Below are 18878 nucleotides of genomic sequence, written 5' to 3' on the forward strand. Positions count from 1 at the left end.
CTGGTTCCAGTTCTAAGAGGAAAAGCTTTCAGTTTTACTCCATTCAGTAAACTATTGGCTATGGTTTTGTCATACATAGCTTCAATCAGTTTTAGAAATGTGCCACCTATGCCTATACTCTTCAGTGTTCTAATTAGAAAAGGATGCTGGATTTTATCAAATGCTTTTTCTGCATCTATTGAGAGGATCATGTGATCTTTATTTTTGCCTCTGTTAATATGGTGGATAACGTTTATGGACTTGCATATGCTAAACCAGCCTTGCATCCCTGGGATGAAGCCCACTTGATCATGATGAATGACTTTTTTGATGATAAGGTATAATCTATTGGCTAGGATTTTGTTGAGAATTTTTGCATCATATTCATGAGTGACATTGGTCTGAAATTCTCCTTTTTGTTTGGGTCTTTTCCTGGTTTTGGTATCAGGGTGATGTTTGCATCATAGAATGTGTTGGGGAAGATTCCTTCTTCCTCAATTTTTTGGAATAATTTCTACAGTACAGGAATAAGCTCTTCCTTGAAGGTTTGATAGAATTCTGGAGTGAAGCCATCTGGACCAGGGCATTTTTTGGTTGGAAGATTTTTTATTGTTTCTTTGATCTCAGTGCTTGAAATTGGTCTGTTCAGGAGCTCTATTTCTTCCTGGCTGAGTCTAGGGAGAGGGTGTGATTCCAAATATTGATCCATTTCTTTCACATTGTCAAATTTCTGGGCATAGAGTTTCTGGTAGTATTCAGAGATGATCTCTTGTATCCCTGTGGGATCAGTTGTTATTTCCCCTTTATCATTTCTGATTGAGGTTACTAGAGATTTTACTTTTCTATTCCTCGTTAGTCTGGCCAATGGTTTATTTATTTTATTTATTTTTTCAAAAAACCAACTCCTTGTTTCATTAATTTTCTGAATGATTCTTTTGTTTTCAATTTCATTGATCTCTGATTTGATTTTGGATATTTCTTTTCTTCTACTGAGTTTAGGCTTAGATTGTTCTTCTTTTTCCAATTCCATAAGATCTCTTGTGAGATTGTTGATGCACTCTCTTTCTGTTTTTCTAATGTAGGCGTCTTAAGTGATGAATTTTCCTCACAAAACTGCTTTTGCAGTATCCCAGAGGTTTTGGTAGCTAGTGTCTTCATTGTTGTTATGCTCAAGGAAGTTAATGATTTCCTGTTTTATTTCTCCCTGCACCCATCTGTTATTCAACAGAAGATTGTTTAATTTCCATGCCTTTGTGTGGGGTCGAGCATTTTTGTTAGAGTTGAGTTCCACCTTTAGTGCCTTATGGTCTGAGAAGATACAAGGTAAAATTTCAATTCTTTTGATTCTTTTGATATTTGTTTTGTGTCCCAGGATATGATCAATTTTGGAGAATGTTCCATGGGGTGATGAGAAGAATGTATATTATCTTTGGGATGGAGTGTTCTATATGCGTCTATCAAGCACAGTTGTTCTAGGGTCTCATTTAAATCTCTTATATCCTTGTTTAATTTCTGTTTAGAGGATCTGTCCAGCTATGTAAGAGGAGTGTTAAGGTCCCCTGTTATTATGGTATTATCAGATATCATATTGCTCAGACTGAGTAAGGTCTGTTTCAAGAATCTGGGAGCATTTAAATTGGGTGCATAAATATTTAGAATTGAAATGTCTTCTTGTTGTATTTTTCCCTTGACCAATTTAAAGTGACCATCTTTGTCTTTTTTGAGTTTAGTTGCTTTAAATCCACATGTATCTGAAAATAAGATTGCAACTCCTCTTTTCTTCTGAATTCGATTTGCCTGAAAAATTGTCTTCCAACCCTTGGCTCGGAGCTTGAATTTGTCTTTTGAAGCCAGGTGTGTTTCTTGCAGACAGCAAATGGATGGCTTGTGTTTTTTAATCCAGTCAGCCAATCTATGTCTCTTCAGTGGGGAATTCAAGCCATTAACATTTATTGAGATAATTGATAAGTATGGTAGTATTCTATTCATCTTATGTAGTGAGAGTCCATTGCTTAGTTTTACCTTTTGCATCATTGTGGAGGTTTGGTTCTGTCCTTTAATTTCTGAGTTCTGACTTTGCTGCTGATCCATTGTGGTGGCCAGTGTGCAGAACAGGTTGAAGTATTTCCTGTAGAGCTGGTCTTGTTGTGGCAAATCTCCTCAATGTTTGTATATCCGTTAATTATTTGATTTCTCTGTCAATTTTGAAGCTTAGCTTAGCAGGGTACAGAATTCTGGGCTGGAAATTGTTCTGTTTAAGTAGATTAAAGGTAGATGACCATTGTCTTCTTGCTTGGAAAGTTTCATTAGAGAAGTCTACGGTCACTCTGATGGATTTGCCCCTGTAGGTCAACTGGCGCTTAGTCCTGGCAGCTTGCAGAATCTTTTCTTTTGTCTTGACTTTGGACAGGTTCATCACAATGTGTCTCGGAGAAGCTCGGTTAGAGTTGAGGCAACCTGGGGTCCGATAGCCCTCTGAAAGCAGTGTGTCAGAATCTTTGGTGATATTTGGGAAATTTTCTTTTATAATATTCTCTAGTATGGCTTCCATTCCTCTGGGGCATTCTTCTTCCCCTTCTGGAATTCCTATAACTCGTATGTTGGAACGCTTCATAGAGTCCCATAATTCTGACAGTGAACGTTCTGCTTTCTCTCTCTTCTTTTCTGCCTCTTTTACTATCTGAGTTATCTCAAAAACTTTGTCTTCTACCTCTGAAATTCTTTCTTTTGCATGGTCTAACCTGGTGCTGATACTTTCCATTGCATCTTTAAGTTCCGTGATTGACTGTTTCATTTCCTTGAGCTCTGCTATATCCTTTCTATATTCTTCATACCGTTTATCTCTTATTTGATTCTGTTTTTGAATTTCCTTTTGGTTATTTTCCACTTTATTAGCAGTTTCCTTCATTGTTTCCATCATTTCTTTCATTGTTTTCAACATGTGTATTCTAAATTCCCTTTCTGTCATTCCTAACATTTCTGTATAGGTGGAATCCTCTGCAGTAGCTACCTCATGGTCCCTTGGCGGGGTTGTTCTGGACTGGTTCTTCATGTTGCCTGGAGTTTTCTGCTGATTCTTCCTCATGTGTGATTTCTTTTATCTGTTTCCTTGCCCTAATTTTCCTTTCACTTCCTCTTGCTCTTTAAGTTCTAGTGCCTGTGGACTAAGGGTTACAGGACCAGAAGGGTGAGAAGGTTGAAGAGCAAAAAAGGGATGAAAGAAAGGAGGACCGAGTGATAAGAAAAAAAAAAAAGAAAAATATAGAAAGGAGAGGGGGTGTGTAAAAGGAATATTGACAAAAAGAAGAGAGGCACAGAAAGAGGGAGACAGAGCAAATATAGGTGTACAGTAGGGTACTTTGATACAACCTTAAAAAAAAAACCAACTTCTGGGGGTGCCCAGTTGCGTGGTTCCCTTGAGGTCAGCAGCTCTTTGCTAACTGATCAGACACAGTACCCCACCTCCACGAAGTAGAGAGGAAAGACAAAAATGCTATAAATCAAACCAAAAAAAGCAAACAGAAAACTTTACAGGATAAAATTGGCTGGAAAAACCAAATAATAGCGGTAGAAACACTAACAAAAATGAAGTTCTAATTATTGATATAGGCAGCAATGGGAAATTATACTTAAACTAGAAAAAATGAGAAAGAAGAAGGATCTGTATGGAAAAGGTTGAACTTAAAAAACAAAACAACAATCAACATCATCAAAATAAACAACAAAAAAAAAACCAACCAAACCAAAAAAATAAAATAAAATAAAATAAAATAAAAAAAAAACACAACCAAAAACAAAGCAGTATGTATATGTTATTGAATATTGTCTGGGCAACACGTGGCCTTCTGGGGTATGAGATGTTAATCACAGTTCTGATACAACTGGAGGCTGCTAGTTTCTCAAACCCCAGGAGGTAGATACCCTAAATCTCTCTTCAGCCCACTTAAAAGGCACTTTGCGCTTGTTCACTTGCTGAGCAGAAACTTTCCTAGGAAAGTGCTTGTCGCTGGAATCACTGCTGAAGTGGCTATCCACTTACCCTGTGTGCCAAAACTGGTCTCCCTCTGCCCCCGAGGGTTAGGGCTGCAAGGTGGCTCAGACCCCACCCTTAGGCTACTTGGTCGCTGGGTTACCAGCTCCCACCCAATTCCAGCTCTGGGACCCTGAGGGTGGAGCTTGCCAGGGCAGATCGCTCACAATGGCTGCCTGTGACCCAGAGCCAAACACTATTAGCTCCTTCTGGCTCAGCAGCTCAGACTGGGGCCCTAGACAAAGGCCAAAGTTCTCCGCACTCCCGCTCAGGCTCTCCCCAAGGCAGTTCAGCTGAGTGCCAAGTCCAGAGACACCAAAACAGTTCACAGGTAAGGCCTTTCTGGTTCGCAGTCTCGCTGCTACTGAACTTACAGTTGCGGGCGGGTTTGGATGGATTGAACACACGCGACCACTTGCCGGTTTTCCACTGTTTTAGTCCTCCTCTTGGGGTCCAGAAGTCTATCGCTGACTCCCTGTATCCTCTCAGGGGTGATGATAGGCAGATCCCACCAGCCAGAGATGCCTGTAGTCCTATCTCCCCAGACTCACGGTGCCCAGATGCAAGGAAGCTGTTACTCGGCTGCCATCGTGCTCCGCCCCCGCAAGTATACTTTTTAAAACATAAATTGCATATTTCTTTGGGAAGATGTGAGTTAACAGAAATTATTCTTTTTACTCAACCTTATCAAGCATCCTAACTCTATTATTGGGCTGATGTACTCTGTGCTTCTCAAAGAGCACTGTTTGTACTTCTTCAAATGAGCTGTATGGAGCATCTGTGCTTTGTGCCATACTGGTGCCTTACCAAAGTCTTCCTTAGCTATGCATCTGAAAAGATAAGGTACTTGTCCTAAGTAGGCATTTCTACAAAATACCCTTCCTATTTCAACACTGAGCCTGGGCCAATGTTCTTAAGTCTTGTCCAGCTGTTTTTCGGTATTTGGTTCCTGAAACCTAGTGATTGATGGGTTACTGATAATTACCTTGGGATCTTTGTGGTTCCATTTTTCTTCTTTCTCAGGGAGGTCAGGGTTTGTTGAAAAATAAGATTATCTTTCAATTCTCCTGGGCTCTAACCACTCTTTTCTACTTCTTCCTCAAACTGGGTCCCAACCACTCATTTTTTTTTGGGGGGGCCAGGTAATTGATGATAGGGCTGAATGTACTGACCTGCCCAGGTAGAACTAACCTGCCCAGGAAGGATCAAGTTCATATCCCACCCAGGAAATAATGAATGTGCCAATCCCTGCCCCACTGACTCTTTAAATCCTCATCTGACATAACCCACGTGTGGAATTCCTTTCTGATTTCATCCCACCTTCACCCAGGTATAATAAACCAATACTCTGTTTTCCTATCATCTCCATATAGAACCAATACTCTGTTTTCCTATCATCTCATTTCTTGGAATGACCTCTCATCTTTGGGTCCTTAACCTCTCAGTTTACTTTTTATTCCAGGGCAGTGGATTTCACAGAACTTCATTTATACTTATTTTTTCCCTCACCATTTCTTGCATTCAAAACATAAATATTAGGACATTAGTATACATAAGAAATTTATGAATGAAGTATCAGCATAAATTGAGGGTACCAGCTCAAAAAAGTCTTTGGTTTACAATCCAACTTTAATTGCAAATCACTGGTCTGGAATAGCAGTTCATAACCAAAGTGGCTCCTAATCAGAATTACCCTGGGAGGTTGTTTAAAATGCAAATTTATGGGCTCCACCCTGAGAAACTGGGATTTTACACCTCTGTGGTAGGCTCCAGGAAATCTACTCTTTAAACAATTCACCCAACAGATTCTAATACAAATGGTTCAGGGACCATATTATGGAAACAAAGGGCTAGAGCAGTGATTTTCAAAGTTGTCAGGGCACACTGGTGTGCCATGTAACATTTTAAAGATCATTAATTAAATTATTTTCAAAAGAAATTCAAAACACAGTAAGTACATTCTGGTTTTTTACTCTTTGAACAACATAATTTAAGCATATCACAGAAGTTGAACTCTAGGTTCAAGTGTGCTCTGAGATTAAAAAAAAAAAAAAAAGTTTGAAAAACACTGGCCTAGAGTGTAAGGCAGTGGTTCTCAGCCTTCCTAATACTGCAACCCTTTAATACAGTTCCTGTGGGTCGAAACCCACAGGTTGAGAACTTTGGTGTAAGGGGTGGGAGTGCTGTGGTTTGTGGCAGAGTTATTTGTTCCAATTACTTTGGTTTCCAAACTATACATCCTATCTCAGAGCACACTTGAACCTAGAGTATAAGAGCATGTAAAGTACCTAGAGTTCAAGTGTGCTCTGAGATTAAATAAAAAAGGGGGGGTTGAAAAACACTGGCCTAGAGTGTAAGGCAGTGATTCTCAACCTTCCTAATGCCACAACCCTTTAATACAGTTCCTGTAGGTCACAACCCGCAGGTTGAGAACTGCTGGTGTAAGGGGTGGGAGTGTTGTGGTTTGTGGCAGAGTTATTTGTTCCAACTAGCTTGGTTTCCAAACTATACATCCTATCCCTCACCCTCACCACCCACACTCGGTTGCACATTCCTACCTTCTGCCCTGCCTTTCTTCTCCTTCCCCACCTTTATTTCCAATCTGGATCTTATGAAATGCAGCAATACCTTCAGAAGGCCCCAGTTGGGCCAATGTCTTGCAGGAATGTCTTGTAGCTGTAGTGAGGAGAGCACTGCTCCATGATAGCAATCAAATTTACCACTCTTTTTTCTAGCCAGGGCAGAGGAAAGGCAACAGAGCAAAGCAGAAATACAGCGTCAGAAAGATTTGGGTTGGAATTCCAGTAAAATTTAAAAATCTGGCTTCATAACTAAAGAAGCTTCATGACCCTATCTCAGTTTCAGTAAAATACCTATCTTACAAAACAGTCATGGAGATTAATTATATAAAAATGACTTAGAAATTATGCTGGGTATGTGGAAAGATACCTAATAAATGATAGTACTATCCTTATTGTTAGAGTGAAGTTCCTTACTCAGGGCCACTGCACCTGATTGTGCAAATTGTGCAGTGTGCAACCTTCCCCATTGTATGCTTCATCCCTGCTCCTTGTATCCATTAAGGGAGTTGGAGTACACTGAACCCTGGTTAATGTGCAGCCCCACTCAATAGCCAAGAGACCAGGAGACCTTGGGTCCCAGCTTGGGCACATGGCTGCCTAGCCAGAAGGCCAGAGCTTAACCAGGATCTTAAATCTGGACTCCCTCCCTCACTTTTCTTATGTACTTAAACAGGAGAGAGAATAAAAGCTAGTTTAGGTGTAAGAGCAGTGTGAAGATCAAAAGGACTGGATATTCAAAGGTGTCTTGTTTAGGAACTAACTACTTATACCAGTCTTACCAAATTTACTCCCTGGTAGTGAACTATAGAATCAGTTGGCAGAAAAGAACATGCCCTTTGGGGACATCTGATGCCTGGTCACACTGGCACTGTGACCCCATCTGGAGGCAATGGGCTCTAATGAGGCAACCTGGAAATTGGTGTTCTTTGTATCAGCCTGCCTTTCAAAAGCACTGTTCTCCCACTTGCTTGCTTTGTGCTGGGTAAGGCTGAGCCTTGCACAGTCACTTCAGGGGGACAGAAGGTGGCAAGACTCCAGAAAGGGGAAGTAGTACCCTTAATGGGATCAGCAGGGCCAATGCATGTACAAGTCATTACTTCAACAAAATCTCACTGAATATTACATTATACAAGATGACCACATCAAAGGGGCACAAAGCAGACATTGCCCTTTTTTGGCTGTGACAATTGAAGCAGAAATGGTGAAGGGAAGGCTTCCATTGAAGTGTGTCAGGCTCAAGCCAGGGATTTCAGCCTCAGAGGTTATATTTCAAGGCGCTCGGACCTCCTCAATGCACAGAAATACATGATTCCACTTTGAGACCAAGTAATGATTATTTTCCAGGGTAAAGAGCAAAGAGTTTCATTGAGGAAAAAAGAACTATGACTTCTTACTTCTTACTAAGTGCTGGACACCATGTTAGGCAATTTCATGTGTGTATTTTAACTAATCTTCAAATCAACCTGTTGAAGTAAGTACCATTAATGCCAGTTTGCAGATGCGGATTGACAAGCTTAGAAAGGGTAAATCAGGCCTGGCACAGTGGATCATGCCTGTGATCCTAGCACTCATTCTTGGGAGGCTGAGGCGGGTGAATTACTTGAGCTCAGGAGTTCAAGACCAGCCTGAACAAGAGTGAGACTCCATCTCTACTAAAAACAATAGAAAAAATTAGCCAGGCATTGTGGTGGGTGCCTATAGTTCCAGCTACTTGGGAGGCAGGAGGATCACTTGAACCCAGGAGTTCCATGTTACTGTGAGCTGGGCTGATGCCATGGCACTCTAGCCTGGGGCAATATAGTGAGATGCTATCTCAAAAAAAAAAAAAAGGTTAATCATTTTCTCAATCGATAAGAAGCAGCAGTGTCTAGACTGGCATCTGCCTTGCCTAGCTTTGAGGGACAATACCACTGAAGCAAAAACTCCTGGGTGAGGAAAAAGAACATGAACTACATTCATACCCAGGTGTCCATAAAGACTTCAGCTCCTCACTGAAGAATTAGGAGTAAGCATGAAAGCTTACTATGACAAAGGACTCCTTGCTTGTTGACACCAGCAAGGAGACTACACTCAAAAATAAAAGCAAGCTGCCTGCCAGGCTGCCTGGGCTGTTCTCTTTTCCTCTTGGCACAGGTTGCCTTTTCTTCTGATGAACAGATTTCCTTTCTTGTTAAACTAATTTTTTGGGGCCTAATAGTAATTGAAAGTGAAAACCAAAATTTAAGAGACTGAAAAATATCCTTCTGCCTCTTCCTTGGCCCTTTTTGTAGTTTTCTTGTTTGGAAATTTTATTTTTAAACTTACCACAATAACTTGGTATTCCAGGATCTCAGTAGCAACACTGCACAGGTCTAGCCTCTCTTGCTTTTCCCTTCCATCAGCAGCCAAAAGATAAGACTGCTTCAAGAGAAATAGCCACTCCCAAGTTATTGCTGAAGGAAATATTTGTGAGATCAAGGAAGTGAGACAGAAGGAGGCTACACAGGAGGTGAGAAGAACCCAGAGAGCTTGTTGCTGCCACCACATTTTACCCCTGGGTCCACAGAACTTCAAGCAAAGAACGATTAGTGTGGCAACAATTTCAAGTGGCAGGATTTGCCCTGAGGCTTCTCTAGTCCTCAGGAGGTTGGGGCAAAGTTAGAAGATATCAGAGAAGTCCTTGCTTTATTGGGGTTGTCCAGGGTGAACCTTAGCTTCCTTTCTCCAATGAGTCCAAACTCTATTTGTTCTACAGTTATACACACATATGCAGCAAGTGTGGTAGAGAGAAAACGTGCTTCTTTGTGAATAATGGCACCAAAATGCAAACTATCTACAAGCTACTGGTGATAATAGAAGTGAAGAGAAATTCAAGGTCTTAAGAAAGTGGTGGTCCTGAGGCAGATAATCAAATGTTTATTGGTAGGGGTAGGAGTGGGGGATACTATGTTGTAGTGGCAGTGACAAATTTGGAGATTCACAAAGGTCTGGTGATGTTACCCCTCAGAAAGGTCAAAATTCTCATGGATTTAGATGAGCAGAAGCTATGGTTGAGGGAGAATTCTAGCAAAACAAATTCCAGCTAGTAGTGAGATCAAGCAAGTGTGATAAGTAACACTGCCTGTCATTGGTATAGGGATTTTTTTGAAAGCCCTTGTTCTTTAACTTCCTAGTCCTAAATCAAACCAATGTGGGCTGTCTTTTCTCCAGATTTACTTTTTCTTATTATAAATTCCAGCAAATTAACATGTACTCAAAGAATACCATGTATATTCATGTCCAGCTATTTACATTTTACCAGATTCCTTTCTGAATTTTCTTTGTGTTTAGCTACTATCAGACTCAACATGCGTTTAGGATTTAGCTCTTATAAAATTAATATTACAAATACCCATTTCTGCACAAGACCCAGTATTTGCATACCTGTTACTATTAGTGGCTATTCTATTTTACTCCATCATGACAACATATTGGTAAACTTTTTCCATGACTATAAATAGCAATTACTACAAACATCTTTAATTTTTTTTCTGATTTTAGGTTATTTTCTTGGTGCTATGCTAGGTCTAAGAATATAAACAGTTTTGTAACTCTTGTCACATATTTCTATATTGCTCTCTAGGAAGATTGAACCAATTTATACTGCTCCCACAAACACATGCCATAAAACATAGGGTTTATAATTTCTATTTATTGTTTATGTTGATTGTTGATAGTATAATAAGGAGGCTGTGATAGCCTGAAGTTGATTGTGTTCTTACGTTTTTAATTGATATAGGTTGTACTTTTCCATATAATGATTTTACTGTCTTTATTTCCTCATGTGTAAAAGAAATTGCCTGGTCATTTTCCTTGTCCATTTATGAAGCCAAATCTGAAAGCTGACCTTCTGTACCTATATTCATTCTTTATATTTTTTTGGACAGGCAACTGTTATCAATGATGTTGATCCCAGACATTTTTCTCATTCTGTTGCTTATATTTTTATTATATTTTGTTGTACGAAGGTTTTTCCTCCAGCTTTTATATATATTTAACCTACACATCTTGTCTCTGATGATACCCTCAATTTAACAGGACACAAATTTATCTTTCATTCACAGCTAGAATAAATATGCTTATCCCACTGGTCCACTTCTGGACAGCATGTGCTATGGATCTAGGTATAGTATATGTTATCGATTGAACTTAATTATTCTTCGCATTGACATATACAATTCCCAACATTCATTAAAGAAAGAGTGATTGCCTTCCCCAGTTCAGGGTTATTCTAGTGTGTTCTATATCCTTCAAAATAGCTTGAATATGTTTCTAGAATCTTCTTTTTATTTCATTGTTTGACTTTTTAAAAACTCACTATCAGATGGCTTTGATAATTCTCACTTTATGACAGGCTTTAAAATCTGATGGGGTAAGTCTATCATAATTAACTTCGTAAGTAGTTATATTTTTTGGTATTCTTGTGCATTTATTTTTCTAGATAAATTTCACCATAAATTTGACAAGATCTATAAAATATCCCACAGTGACTCTAATCAGAACATATTAAGTCTATATATTAATTTAAGGAGAATTGGAATCATCACTATATTTAGTCTTCTCGCATTGAAGCACAGTATAGCTTTGGATTTATTCATGTCTTTATGTCTCCCATTAGAATTTTATAATTTTTCCTTGACTAAGTTTTGTGTGGCCAGTGTTAAATTAATACCCAAGTATTTAAATTCATTTTCTCATACTTGCGACAAATCCTTCTATGCCTCTGAAGGTTGCATACTTAGGTGGTAAAGTCTTCCTGAAAAGTGTACTCTTCCCAAGGAAATCAGATTCAACTCTGAATTATCCATTTTCTTTCACTGACTCAGTAAATAGGAAATGTGTACTAGATATTTCATACTCTGTTCATGATGTGGTATGACAAAGAGAAGGATTGAAAGCCCTAAGGCTAAGAATTGAAAAACTTAGCTAGGCTCTAGTTTTTTCCTTCCTTCCTTCCTTCCTTCCTTCCTTCCTTCCTTCCTTCCTTCCTTCCTTCCCTCCTTCCTTCCTTCCTTCCTTCCTTCCTTCCTTCCCTCCCTCCCTCCCTCCTTCCCTCCCTCCCTCCCTCCCTCCTTCCTTCCTTCCCTCCCTCCCTCCTTCCTTCCTTCCCTCCCTCCCTCCTTCCCTCCCTCCCTCCTTCCCTCCCTCCTTCCCTCCTTCCTTCCTTCCTCTCTCTCTCTCTTTCTCCCTCTCTCTCAAGAGTCTCACTCTGCTGCTCTGGCTAGAGAGCTGTGGCATTATAGTTCACAGCAACCTCAAGTTCTTGGGCTCAAGCGATCCTCTTGCCTCAGTTTTTCTAATTTTAGTAGAGATGGAGTCTTGCTATTGCTTAGTCTGGTCTCAAACTCCTGAGCTCAAGCAATCCACCTACTTCAGCCTCCCAGAGTGCAGGCATGAGCCACCATGCCCAGCCTGAGCTCTAGTTTAGTCATGTACTTGCTATATAATCCCAGAAGTAATGGGCTCTGGAGTCAGATGTCCATTTTAACTTGAATAAGTGATTTTAATCTCCTTGAAAGTTAGTTTCCTCATCTATAAAAGTGAATCAATAATAGTGACTACATCATGAGATTACAATAAATAATAAAATAATTCATGTAAAATGGTTATAACAGTGTCTGACACATAATAAACACTTAATAAATGTTAGCTATTATACAGATAATTCCTTTCCTGAGTGTTAGCTTCCTCATCAGTAAAATGAAAAAAATAAGGCTTAACTTTACAGTGTTATCATGAGGATTAACTGTGCCTGTGTGCATAAAAACATCCTACATATTCTAAAAGTCTATACAAAGTGGGAAAATGGAAAGGATCACAGCAGGCAATCGTAGGTATAGAAAACCAAGAGAGATAATCCAGAAAATAACTTCTTTTGGATTTTAAAAATATAACACTTATGTAGCTTTTCCTCCCAGTAAATCTACTTACCATTTTACTCCTCCTATTAAAATGAGTTTTACATTCATTCTCTGCACAGCAAATAACAGTGGAGGGAGAGAACTAAGAGCGGGACTAACAGGAATTATCAATTTATTGCAGGCTTCCAGGCAAAAGGATGGCTCAAGAATATACATTTGATTTTTCCACCCACACCTATCATTCCAGTTGTGACAGAAATGATATGATAAATGTTAAAATGTAGTGTATGGTAGGGGGAGGGTGTGAGAGGAAACCCTATCAGGATTTCTCCTCAGAAATGTCATCTTTTTCCCTAGACAGTTCATAGCCCTTCTCATTTTCCCTGAGATCTTAAAATGTGATCTGCCTCTTGTATCTTTAGTGTCAATACTCTTTCCCTTTCTCTTGATTTTTCCTGTTTTTCAATTTAGTCCAATTTCCCAGATCTTCACCAAACCTGTGGCTCTCAAACTTAACTTGTACCAAAATTGCCTGGAATGTCTGTTAAAACATAGACCATGCCTATAATCCTAGCACTCTGGGAGGCTTATGGGAGGATCTGATCTCTTGAGCTCAGGAGTTTGAGACTAGCTGGACCAAGAGCGAGATCCCATCTCTACTAAAGATTGAAAAATGAACCTGGTGTTGTGGCAGGCACCTGTAGTCCCAGCTACTCAGGAGTCTGAGGCAGGGGAATCACTTGTGCCCAAGAGTTTGAGGTTGCTGTGAGCTCTAAAACCATGGCACTGTACCCAAAGCAATAGAGTGAGACTCTGTCTCAAAAACAAACAAACAAACAAAAAAACAAAGAAAAACAAATACCCTCCAAACACAGATTGCTGGGCCATATTCTCACTTTCTGATTCCACAAGTCTGAGTAGAGCTTGAGAATATTCATTTTGACCAAGTTCTTGAGTGATAGATACTGAAGTCGGTGGGGTTGGGGGTCACATTTTGAGAATCACTAAATCCCAATTATCCCAATTAAATACCACCCTATATCTCTCTCTCTTTACTTTCCCTAGCAAACTTCTTTTAAACTCTTTAAAAAAACTTTACATGTATTTTTGAACATTCTTCTTTGTTAAATATTTAACAAATCTTATGGTAAAATTAGTGAAAGGAAACTGGAACACTCTCACATTGCTCGTGGGAATGTAAAATGGTACCACTGCTTTAGAAAACAAGCAGTTCCTCAAAAAGTTAAACAATGAAGTTACCATCTGGCCCAGAAATTCCATTCCGAAGTTTATGTCAAAAAGGATCAAAAACATGTATCTACACAGAATCTTGTACATGAATGTTCATAGCAGTAATATTCACAATAGCCAAAAAGTGGAAACAACCCAAGTGTCCATTAAGAGTGGATGGATAAACAAAATGCAGTGCATCCATACAATGGAATATTATTTGGCAATAAAAAGGAATGTCGAACAATACATGGATGAACTGCTAAGGTATCATGCTAAGTGAAACAAGCCAGACACAGAAGTCCAAATATTGTACAGTATATAGAAAACGCAAATCTATAAAGACTAGTGGTTGCTTAATGTTGAGAGTGTGAATGGAGAGTGACCACAATGGACATGAGGGATCCTTTCAGGGTGTTAGAAATGTTCTAAAACTAGATTATGGGCTGAGAGTGGTGGCTAACGTCTGTAATCCCAGCACTCTGGGAGGCCGAGATGGGTGGATAGCTTGAGCTCACAAGTTTGAAACCAGCCTGAGCAAGAGTGAGACCCCATTGCTAAAAAATAGCCAGGTGTTGTGGTGGGCACCTGTAGTCCTAGCTACTTGGGAGGCTGAGGCAAAAGAATTGCTTGAGCCCAAGAGTTTGAGGTTGCTGTGAGCTATGACTCGACAGTACTCAACCAGGGCCAAGAAAGTGAGATTCTATATCAAAACAACCAAACAAACAAACAACTCGATTGTGGTGATGACTGTACGTCATTGTAAATTTACACACACACACACAAAAACATTCAATCATACATGTAAAGCAGGGAAATGTGTGATGTGTAAAACCATATTTCTTCTTCAAGCATCCTCCTTACAGACCCATCATGCCATCTACTTTCTGTGCTCACCACTTTACTGAATTTGCTTTCTTGAAGGTCACTTGTGATTTCAAACTGTCAAGGCCATTAACAGTCATCTTATCTTCCATGATGGTGCACTGGTGGAGTTCTCCTTCTACTACTTACTCCACCTACTTCAGCGGATTAACCCTTCAGTTCTTTTGCTGGTTCTTCTTTCTCATTCTACCTCCAGCTGAGTGGTTGACAAGTCTCTTACAAAGAATCCACTTGTATCCTTCACTAACTTCAAATACAACATATCCCAATCGAAACTTACCAGCATCTTCACCAAACAAGCTGCCCTCCTCAACTGTCAATAACTTTTTTCAAGTCTCTGAGGCTCAGAGTTATTTTTGATTTTTCTTTTTCTCCCCTTCTAAATTGTAGTCACCAAGTTTTCCCTACTTTGTCCTCAAAAAGTGTCACACATTTGTAAGCAAATAATCCAAACTAACAATTCAGATGAGAAGCAATTACATAAATACATAACAAATGCTCAAACTAAAATGATCAAAGTAAGCAAATTAAAACTATAAAAGGCCCAATTTATGTCTATGGCATTAGAAAAGTAAAATTTTCAATGGTAACAAAATTTTTGGAAACTGGTATACTCATATATTGCTAATGGCAGTGTAAACATTTCTTGGAGAAATTAGTTTGGGGAGATCTATGAAAAACCATAAGAATGTTTCTAGTCTTTGAACTAGTACTCCAACTCCAGATAATTGTTTTTAATGAGCTAATTCAAAATGAAAAAAAAGTTATAGCTACTCAAAATGTTTCTGCAGTATTACTTTATAATATTAAGAAACTGTAAACAACCTAATCATCTACCGATTTGGGAATGATTAAGAAAATTAGAGCACAGTAAGCTGGTGGAATATTATACAGCCATTAAAAATTATGACTATTCAGGAACTCTACATGGCAGCATGAAAAAATTATCTACTAGGTAATGCTTAGCAAATAAAAAGAATAAGAACACAGAAAAGCACATCTACATAGTTATTATAATCATGCCAAAAGTAATCTCTATACCTATAGATAAAGCTGGCAGTGAAATGAAAACAATCAGAGCATTAAGGTGGTAGGAATAAGGCTATTTTTTTCTATTTTTAACTTTCTGTAATACTATTTTCACAATAAACAAACTCCCCCATCCCGCAAAATATCATGCATATTTATGTATCCCCTCTGTTCTATTTCTATTAAACCTCTATCTCCCCATTCCAGTACCACACTCTTTCATGCTTGCATTGCTGCCCTTACTAGGTCTCCTTTTAGCTCATCTAGGCTGCAAATGCTGCCAAGTTGCCTAAAGTGCTACATTTTTCGGATTACTTACCTGATCAGTAACCTTTATTTGCCCCTGTGTTTGGGATCCTATCTAATTCTCAAGGCCTACCTGGCCTGGCTCAGTGCCTTGCTATTCACCTTTCTGCTCTACTGCTGCTGCTGTTGCTGCTGCTACTGCTCTACTTCCTCGTTATAGCTAACGTTTACGAAAGCTTACCATGTCAGGTTTTACAATGACCATTTAAGGTAAGGACTCTTACCTGATTTTACAAGTAAAAGGAGAAAGAGACAGAGTCAGAGAGACAGAGGGAGAAAGATGTCTCTGATTTCCCCAATGATATGGTATAAGTCAGCCCAGAGCTGGGGAAATCAAGACCAGCTCTAGAATCCCATTGAATCCCCACCCAGGACTTAGAGCCCTGAGGCATCATGCTGAGGTATCTGTTTGAAGGGTTTCCTTAGTGATCCTAATTAAAGCAGGTATAATGGAAAATGCAGGAACCATGGGGCCATATAAACTTGGGTTTGAATCGTGGTTCCACCACTTACTAGCCGTGTAGCCTCAGCTAAGATATATAAACTCTTTGGATTCATCTATCAACTGGGTAGCAAAATGGACTGTTGTAGAGAATAAACAAGATTATGGGTGTGTTGGCGGTGCCTGTGGCTCAAGGAGTAGGGCGCCGGTCCCATATGCCGGAGGTGGCGGGTTCAAACCCAGCCCAGGCCAAAACCCCCCCCCCCCAAAAAAAAAAAAAAAGATTATGGGTGTAAAAAGGTTCAGTCTACTGAATGCCACTTAGTAGATGATCAACAAATAATGGGTTTCTCCCCTTTTCCCAGAAACCTGATAGTTTCCATATGCCGGTCCCATATGCCGGAGGTGGCGGGTTCAAACCCAGCCCAGGCCAAAAAAAGCCCAAAAAACAAACAAACAAAAAAAAAGATTATGGGTGTAAAAAGGTTCAGTCTACTGAATGCCACTTAGTAGATGATCAACAAATAATGGGTTCCTCCCCTTTTCCCAGAAACCTGATAGTTTCCACAGACACTGGAGTCAATAAAGCCAAAATTATTTCTGACAATGACACTAAATCACAGAGGTTAATGGGAGACACACAAAGAACTCTGGACTCTTCAGGGATCAGGAAACCCAGCTTCTGGTCCTCTCCCTGGGTGCCCCTCACCTTGGAGAATAGAGATACAACTTGGAGCCTTCTTCCCTGTTACATCCTTTATTCCTGGAAATTGAGCTGAAAATCAATATGACTTAGGGGTCTCTTCTACAATGTAGGCTGAGAAGAACTGGCTGAAAGAGTATATGATGGAGTTCCACGAAAAAGAGGGTGATAGACAATAACTCGGAAGGTAGCTGTCTGTTCCTTATAGTCATCTAGGGCATGAGAGCCTATCTCTGGGGAAGATGAGTGCTGGGGGCCACAGTCCCTATGTTGCGAGAGTAGGCTCTCCATCCTGGGTATTTTTTCCTTAAGGGCTAAGCTCATATAGCCCTTTTCCCTTTAGCCTAAGCCACCTATGCCATTTGTAAAAATGCTCCCGTCTTCCTCCAGAAATTGTACCCTATGGTCAGTGTGATCTGTCCCAAGCTATTAATGAGCAGACTTTAAGTTCTCAACAAGTCCTATAAAACAAAAAGTGGTAGAACTCAAGAAATAGGTACCCCCAATAACATTGGGGCAAAGACACAGCAGTAGCTGGACAGTCCTACCTCCTCTCTACCCATTCCAATTGCCCTATGGCTACTTGGGAAGCAGGCATACTTTGTGCCTTTTCATTTCTGTTTCAGCACAGTGTGGTCCCCAATGTCCTTTCTCCTGGCCAGGCTTGCCTCAGAACTCAGAACTTGCGGTCACAATATCCCACCACGCTGCCTGAATACTGCATATTCCAAAATGCCCTGGAAGTCAGTTTGATCTGGGGGAGGTGGGGTGGGACAGGTTGAATTTGCATCTATGGCATCAAGCCCTTCATATGATACCAGACTAGTAGTTTCCTTAACGGAAATTAAGGAAACCAAAGACCTTGGTAATTTCTATAGAAGCCCTAGAGGCACCAAATCACCCCAACTTCCTCAGTGATCACTTACCTCCCTGACCAGCTGGTTTTCCTGCTTCCTGGTTTCCATTTTTTCCCAGGAAATTCCTGCAAAGGAAAATTCCAATAAGTTAGGGAGCTCTGAGCATCTAGGCATCTAGATGGCCTCAAAAAATGTGAAGCCATTGGGAGCCTGTCCCAAGCCAGCCCCCTCATCCCAGCTTGTTTTTTCTACTCTCCTAGGTAGACTCAAGACATGTGTGCCTGGAGGACTGCCTGTCTGCTGGGAGGCCTGCTAAGCTGCTGCAGGCACTCAGAGACTAGAGCAGCACTTAGGGACCTGGATTCTGTGGTCTAGAAATGCTGCATTTCCCTCCTTCTCCGCTCCCCTCCCAAACCACATTAAAGACCAGTTTAGCATGTTTGCTGTTTGCTCTGGCTCTTGTCTGCATCAGGAGATGAGGGATGTAGGTCTTTTTGATTGTTCTGCTGGGTGAACCTGCTCATTTCTCCTGCTTCTTCCAGTAGAGAAAGAAATCTCTTGGAAGGCCTGGCCCTTGGGAGGCTTTGTAGAAGGAAGCTCTTGCTGCAGCAACTGTCTCCCTAGGAGAGGCAAAGGGAGAGCAGGGATGCCAGCACACCCCTGTACCTCTGGGACTCTTGCTTCTCTGCCCACTCTGCTGGCACAGGCTGAGATGCACTTCTCTCTGGGGAACATGAGAGCAGGGTGCCATGGTCCCCACATGATGGGAGGAGGCTCTACATCTTGGACAGTTCTTTCCTTAAGGGCTGTGCCCAAGTCATTCTTTTCCTTCTAGGCCAAGCCATTTGTGCCATTTGTAAAAATGTCCCTGATTTCCTTTCTAGCTCTAAACTGAAAGTACATTAGCCTTTCAGATTCTCACTGATTTTATATCTAGCTTCTTTTTTTTAGAGACA

At 40.3% G+C, this 18878-nt stretch overlaps 1 protein-coding gene across 2 annotated transcripts in view; it reads right to left on the bottom strand.

The window, feature by feature from the left end:
* SHROOM4 (shroom family member 4) overlaps positions 1 to 18878 on the bottom strand; it is a 369471-nt gene that overhangs the window by 35914 nt on the left and 314679 nt on the right. For both annotated transcript variants that reach the window (XM_053580433.1, XM_053580434.1), the window contains exon 5: positions 17992 to 18047. In XM_053580433.1, coding sequence (XP_053436408.1) covers positions 17992 to 18047 — 56 coding nt within the window. The remainder of the gene's footprint in view (positions 1 to 17991; positions 18048 to 18878) is intronic.

This window comes from Nycticebus coucang, chromosome X (genome assembly GCF_027406575.1).
Source record: "Nycticebus coucang isolate mNycCou1 chromosome X, mNycCou1.pri, whole genome shotgun sequence".
NCBI lineage: Eukaryota > Metazoa > Chordata > Mammalia > Primates > Lorisidae > Nycticebus > Nycticebus coucang.